Here is a 7,949-nt window from a genome sequence, read left to right on the forward strand (position 1 = left end):
TGATACTTAATAACTATCACACAATAATGTATAGATCAAAAAATATTTACTTCTTTAATGTATCTAATACGATTACAACACTTAGCAATTTACTAAATATGTTAGGAATAGTAATGTATCATGATTAATATATCCTTTTTCCACAATGTTAACAAGGTATCTCGCCAAGTTGAAATCTACCACAATTACATATTTTCGCTTAAGGCAAACAATGTATTTTCTTCCAAAACCAAACTAACACATAGCGACACAAATTTGTAACCATTTTATAACATGTACTAGATACATTACAATAACCAATGATACAATCATTCAACAAAATCCAAGATGGATATATATTTGTGTATCATCTACACTTGTTTCTCGATCAAAACAAGTAACTTACATATCTTGATTGTTACACTATTTATATGTACCGTATTCATAGTAATAGTTTGAACTCTGATACTTTTATACGAATTTGTGATACACGTACTCGATGTTCAAAACCTATTTGATCTATCTCAATTGCTAATCCATTTATTACATGTATCATATACAATATATTATGATGATACATTATTATACAAATTCCATCCAGATACAAAATAATGACCACATCATAATTCATAGATTCAAAATTACAATACACGTGTGTCGTATACCACTAATATATCATGACTTACATAGTCACACCGAAACGACAAACAAAACAATGACCCTGAGCTTTTTTCTGATATTATCACTACATTCTGTTTCTGTCGAAGAAAAATGTCCAAAAATAATGACCACTGCTTTGTTTTATTTGTTGCAGTACCAAAACATCAACTAACACTTTAGTCTGCACAATATCAAGCAATTAAACTTGAAATTTATTAACTACAATATGGTTCATCACGCTGCATATGCGCTTCACTTAATCAATAACAACCCCAATTTAGAAAGGCTCTGATTGATGGTACGTCTTATTTTATTAAATAGGCTGAATTGATGTTGTTGCATTTGGCAATTAATTATAAGCCATCCTTTCAGTTTCTCTGGTGTAATGATTCTAAGAATGTTGTGGAGCATTTTATTCATCATTTGTAACCCCAAATAATGACATATAAAACTCAAAAGGATGGATATATATAAAATTGGTTCTATTTTCATGTAATGAAATTTATGAAGCATATATTGGCATTGACATCTAATGCAACTGCACTTGAGAAAATATGTGTTGTTAGCAACGTTAGCAACTTTTCATAGTCATTAATTTTTTTAAAATAAGAAATAAATTAACTTTTCAGAAATCAAATTAAATTTTTATAAACGAAAGATGAAAAAAGGGCATAAAAATTTACTAGTTGACAAAAGGATCTTGTTAGCAATGTTAGTAGCAGTCAATGTTGTCCTTGTCCAATCAGATATGTGTGATACATTGAATTCAAATTACTCAACGATTTATTATGCTCAATAATTTCGAATTGATGATTCGAAATTGTGAATCGTTTATCCAATCATCTATAACGGCGAATTTGAGATTCAAAATGATGAATCACGTTACTGTAATTTTTTTTAGACGAACAGAAATAAACAATGCAAAATTTGTATTTTCTAATTATTTTAGTGTTTGATATAGACTAAAAATGAATATTTGAAATAACAAATTTAGGTACATTTTGGGTGACTTGATTACGTATTTGGAGGGGAATTAAATTTTCAGTTACTAATCCCTTACTTCACACAACAAACTGATAATGTTGCATCCAATATAATGTATCACACGAAAAAAAGAATGTATCCTAAAGTTACTAAAAAATAGGATTTTTTAATTTGTAAAGAGCAGGGATAGGATGTAATTTATGCTTTACTCTATGTGATTAGCATAATTTTTACTATAAAATATGCATAAATATGAATTTGGTCAAATATAATTTGAGTTAACCAAAAAGTGTTAATTTATTTCCTAAAACTAAAAAATATTAAATTAGAACTAAATTGTTAATACCTCAACCCCTACAATCCACCTCACCCCTATATTATTATTATTTTAAATAATTTTTTCATGCAAAATTGTTTTTTTGCCCTGTACCCCCACCCCCAAAATAATTTTTTTAAAAAAACTTTTAGTTTAATATGAGAAAAAATAAATCAATTTCACTTATATGAACTAAAATTATCATCCTTATTCACAAATGCACAAGACAAAAACAAATATTCTAATTATGATAAAATTAAGCGTCCAACGAAATTTAAACATTTACCACATGTAAAATTACTTTTTAAAAAATAATAAAAAGGATAGAGAAGAGTTGTATTAAATGTGATGAAAATACAAATAATTGATTTTAATTAATATTTCCTTGATTATTTTTAATCTTGCTATAAATTTTATAATTTTGTGGTATCGAGCTATCAACAAACAACATTATCACCTCTCTTATTATATATAAATACAAATTAATTCAACACACAAGTGTCAAAATGAGAAGGAGAAGACAAGGAAAAGTAAAATAATAAAATTTAAAGTATAATTATTAAAAGATATTATGCAGTAAATATAGCTTTACGCTTCTTTAAATTAAAAATCTCAAATTTAATTTTATATATAAAAAACTTATCAATAACTTTCTCTCGATCAATCGTTATATAACGTAAGTAAAAAAATAATCGAACTCTAATATAAAAAAATAAAATAAAAAATGAAGGTATATAGCATGAGTGTGTCAAAGCAGGAAATTAAACAGGTGTTACTGCATGCTGCTGACCAATATTTTCCTTATCATTAATTACTATGCCACTTGTTCCTCTCTTGTTTCATTTATTCACTATACTCACCCCCCTCTGCTTATTTTTTACTATTATTATTATTACCTCCCTTCCCAAGAAACTGCACAGACTTTGCAGAAGAAAAATGGAGTCAAAGAAAATGATTAATTCATCAAGAAAAAGGATTAGGAAATATCATACAAGAAAAACTCCAATCATTAATTCTTATACAGATATGGCTGAAGCTAGAAGAGAAATTGTCCATGCTTTACACCTTCATAGATCTTCATCATTTAATAACCCAAACACAAACAATTATGCCTTATTGGGTCAAAGAGGTAACAATACTTACATGTACAATAATTCTACTATTCATCTACTTGTACTATCTCCCCTTCTTCTCTATTGTATTCAGTGAGATTTTTTTTATATTTTATTCTTTATTTAATAAGATTTTCAACTTACTTACATTTCTTAGAAAGTAATTTGAAAATAATTACTTTTGAAATATTTTTTTTCTCAATATTTTTCTCAAATGGTATGTTAATATATTCCAATAATTCTTGGATTAGAAAGAGTAATATGTGTGAAGTGAAATTGTCCCCAAAAAAATAAGTAGCAACTAGACATGAAATTTGATAAATAATATTCTAAATAGCTTTCTTTCAACATTACAAATTCAACCTCATTTGTTGTTACTCTTTCTATTTTTATTTTAATTTAGTTGTCTAGTTTTGATTTTTAATAAATTTTAAGAAAGTAAAAAAGAAATTATATGTTTTTTCAAATCCAAGACATTTTAGAATGTACTAATTAATATGTTCTACAACCTTAAAATCTTGATCTTTAATCATAATATATCAAAAAGTTCTATAATGTTGTGATTACATGAAAAAGTTAAAATTAAATAAAAAAGTAAAAGAAAGAGACATTTTTTTTTCCAAAATAAATAAAGAAACAAAAAGTAAAACAAACGAATTAAAATCGTTATATATTTTATCTATTTTCTTACTTTCCAATTTTTTTTAACAGTAAATTCCCAGCAATATTATTACTCAATAGTGGAATCTATGCCTATTCCTCAACCGACATGGTCTACAACGGCTCCGGCAATACATAAAACACCGCCGCCACCACCACCGCCACCTTCTTCCAGTGGCGATGTTACGGAGTTCGATTGGTGGCTAGGGTTTCTTAAGTCATTGGATTTGAAGAAGAATACAAGTGAAGTAGAAAATATTTTGATGGAAAATTCAAAGGTGATTAGTCAATTACAAGATGGATTAAAGAAGGATTCAACTAATAATCTTATAGATGAGTGGTTAATTATTCCTACAGCTGATGATGATAATGTGTTAATTGAGTTTTAATGAAGTTAAAACCTAGCATTAGTTGAAGAAAAAACATTGTAAGTTGTTTATTTCATGATCAGTTTTAGTAATTTTTTTTATGTTTAATTCATTTATTTTATTCTATTATTAGGAGAAGAGGTTAGTGGCTATTTTATGTGATTCTTCCTTATTTTGTTGCCTAATTCTACAATGCAATAATACAAACAATGTTCACCAAGTCTAATACGTTATTTACTCCTCAAAATGAAAATTACAGTTATGGAAAAAATTATTTATTAATTTATGAAGGGTTTAGTTGTGTATGGCATAGGTATTCACGTATTATTTATTTGTAGGAGTATTAGTTATTTTTGTTTTCTATTCCAATATAGAATTGTACATATATTTTCTAATAATTTATATACATATGTTACTTATGTAGTTTTAACATTGTAAATTAAATATTATATTAATTTTATACATAGTTCTTAATCAATTTATCAAAATATGGTAGTATTATTTTTGCAAAATTATACTATATTATTTTTATGTAAAATTATTTGTATTATTTTTAAGTTAATCAGTTAGAAATATTTTTCCTATATCGGATGACCTTCGGGTGTTTTAATTTGGTTGGATATAAAATCTAAGATTTGAATTTTTGGATCAAATGTCAAGTTAAATAGATCACTTTATATTTTACCTCGGTTGGACATAAAATTTAAAAAGTAAATGGAATTTAAAGTTTGGTATAAAATGTCTAAGTTAGATATGCCACTCTATATTTAACCTCAAATATACGTATCAAAGAATACGTTTTGAAATACAAATGAAAAGATAGACAAGCAAGATAGGAGAAATGCGATTGAAATAGGAGAAAAACAAAGAGAGAGAGAGTGTATTTCAGATAAAACACATTAAATGAATATATCTAGAATATCCAAAAGATCAAATATATATAGGGAGAAAGGCGGGTAAAATAGGAAAGAGGTGAACCGAAAATTAATATATCTTATACACAAATAAATCATGTTTGTATATAGCGTATCTGAAAATATCTGAAAAAAGTTATATTTAATTTGACGTGCGAATATATATTAATAATTTATATACATGTTACTTACGTAGTTTTAAAATTGTAAATTAAATACTATATTAATTTTATACATAGTTCTAATAAATTTACCAAAATATGGTAGTATTATTTTTGCAAAATTATACTTATTATTTTTATGTAAAATTATTTGTATTATTTTTAAGTTAATCAGCTAGCAATATTTTCTTATATCGGATGACCTCCGGATATTTTAATTTGATTGGACATAAAATCTAAGATTTAAATTTTCGAATCAAATGTCAAGTTAAATAGATCACTTTATATTTTACCTCGGTTGGACATAAAATTTAAGAAGTAAATGGAATTTAAAGTTTGGTATAAAATGTCTAAGTTAGATAGGCCACTCTATATTTAACCTCAAATATACGTATCAAAGAACACGTTTTGAAATACTAATAAAAAGATAGACAAGCAAGATAGGAGAAATGCGATTGAAATAGGAGAAAGACAAAGGGAGAGAGTGTATTTCAGATAAAACACATAAATGAATATATCTAGAATATCCAAAACACCCAATATATATAGGGAGAGAGGCGCGTAAAATAGGAAAGAGGTGAACTGAAGAATTAATATATCTTATACACAGATAAATCATGTTTGTATATAGCGTATCTGAGAAAGTTATATTTAATTTGACGTGTGAATATATATTAATAATTTATATACATGTTGCGTATGTAGTTTTAAAATTGTAAATTAAATACTATATTAATTTTATACATAGTTCTAATCAATTTACCAAAATATGGTAGTATTATTTTTGCAAAATTATACTTATTATTTTTATGTAAAATTATTTGTATTATTTTTAAGTTAATCAGTTAGCAATATTTTTTCTATATCGGATGACCTCTGGGTGTTTTAATTTGGTTGGACATAAAATCTAAAATTTAAATTTTTGGATCAAATGTCAAGTTAGATAGACCACTCTATATTTTACCTCGGTTGCACATAAAATTTAAAAAGTAAATGGAATTTAAAGTTTGGTATAAAATGTCTAAGTTAGATAGGCCACTCTATATTTAACCTCAAATATACGTATCAAAGAACACGTTATGAAATATAAATAAAAAGATAGACAAGCAAGATAGGAGAAATGCGATTGAAATAGGAGAAAGACAAAGGGAAAGAGTGTATTTCAGATAAAACACATTAAATGAATATATCTAGACTATCCAAAACATCCAATATATATAGGGAGAGAGGCGGGTAAAATAGAAAAGAGGTGAACCGAAGAATTAATATATCTTATACACAGATAAATCATGTTTGTATATAGCGTATCTGAAAAAGTTATATTTAATTTGGCGTACGAATATATATTAATAATTTATATACATGTTACTTATGTAGTTTTAAAATTGTAAGTTAAATACTATATTAATTTTATACATAGTTCTAATCAATTTATCAAAATATGGTAGTATTATTTTTGCAAAATTATACTTATTATTTTTATGTAAAATTATTTGTATTATTTTTAAGTTAATCAGTTAGCAATATTTTTTCTATATCGGATGACCTCTGGTTATTTTAATTTGGTTGGACATAAAATCTAAAATTTAAATTTTTGGATCAAATGTCAAGTTAGATAGATCACTCTGTATTTTACCTCGGTTGGACATAAAATTTAAAAAGTAAATGTAATTTAAAGTTTGGTATAAAATGTCTAAGTTAGATAGGTCACTATATATTTAACCTCAAATATATGTATCAAAAATAATGTTCTGAAATACAAATAAAAAGATAAACAAGCAAGATAGGAGAAATGTGATTGAAATAGGAGAAAGACAAAGGGAGAGAGTGTATTTCAGATAAAACACATTAAATGACTATATCTAGAATATTCAAAACATCCAATATATATAGGGAAAGAGGCACGTAAAATAAGAAAGAGGTGGACCGAAGAATAAATATATCTTATACACAGATAAATCATGTTTGTATATAGCGTATCTGAAAAAATTATATTTAATTTGGTGTGCGTGTGAAGATACATGAATTTGATAAAATAAATATAATATAAAAGATAATTTTAAAAATTAAAATAAAGTCACTTAATTAAGTTCTAAATTAATAAAATTTAGATCGTTGCTCTTTTGAAATAATTATGTAAAATATTGAAGGTGAAAAACATACTGAACAGTGAAAAAGAATTCTTTTGAGACATAAATTGACACGAATAAAGTAATTTCCATCTGAATATAACCAAGAAAATACTTTTGTCATTTGAGCATGCTCTAACGTAATTCATAGATCATCTTTGCATTCATGTAATAATTGATATTCAATTGACATCATAAAGTTAAACGATATATTTATCTTTTTCTCATTTACTTTCTCTTATAATAATCACAATAAATAAATTAGACGGAAAGAGAAATGAGAATACCTCGAGATCTATAATAGTAAAAGAAACAAAAAATTCATATCATGATGCAGCCAACTATCTATTTTATTGCAAATTTTTCATCATGTAAACAATACCAAATGAGACATTTTCAATACAACTCTATGGAAATTCTCTCAAGGTTAATACTTGCCACTTGAACCACCATCTTCATGATCAACAGAGTGTGTGTTGAGTGCACTACATACACATGTTCCATCAACACAAATACATTTTGGGAACATATCTTCGTGACTCGTACAATCTTCTGCGGTGTTACATTTTCTTAAGCATGTTGCCATATCTAAAAAGTTACAAAACAATCGTTAGCGTTTTATATTATATATCGACAAAGTAAAGGACTACAAAATCAATTGATATG

At 26.0% G+C, this 7,949-nt stretch overlaps 1 protein-coding gene across 1 annotated transcript; it reads left to right on the forward strand.

The window, feature by feature from the left end:
* Positions 1-2,852: 2,852 nt before the first annotated feature.
* Positions 2,853-4,100, forward strand: LOC107030545. Its single transcript, XM_015231814.2, has 2 exons — positions 2,853-3,068; positions 3,763-4,100. The coding sequence occupies exons 1-2, from the start codon at positions 2,876-2,878 to the stop codon at positions 4,098-4,100; spliced, it is 531 nt and encodes a 176-aa protein (XP_015087300.1). The 5' UTR covers positions 2,853-2,875.
* Positions 4,101-7,949: the final 3,849 nt, after the last annotated feature.

This window comes from Solanum pennellii, chromosome 9, assembly GCF_001406875.1.
Source record: "Solanum pennellii chromosome 9, SPENNV200".
NCBI lineage: Eukaryota > Viridiplantae > Streptophyta > Magnoliopsida > Solanales > Solanaceae > Solanum > Solanum pennellii.

Bases quoted from the DNA above. Each gene is read 5' to 3' on its own strand.
- LOC107030545 (XM_015231814.2), top strand. From the start codon at position 2,876: ATGGAGTCAAAGAAAATGATTAATTCATCAAGAAAAAGGATTAGGAAA. The intron at 3,069-3,762 runs GTAACAATACTT...TTTTTTTAACAG, and splicing joins TGCCTTATTGGGTCAAAGAG to TAAATTCCCAGCAATATTAT.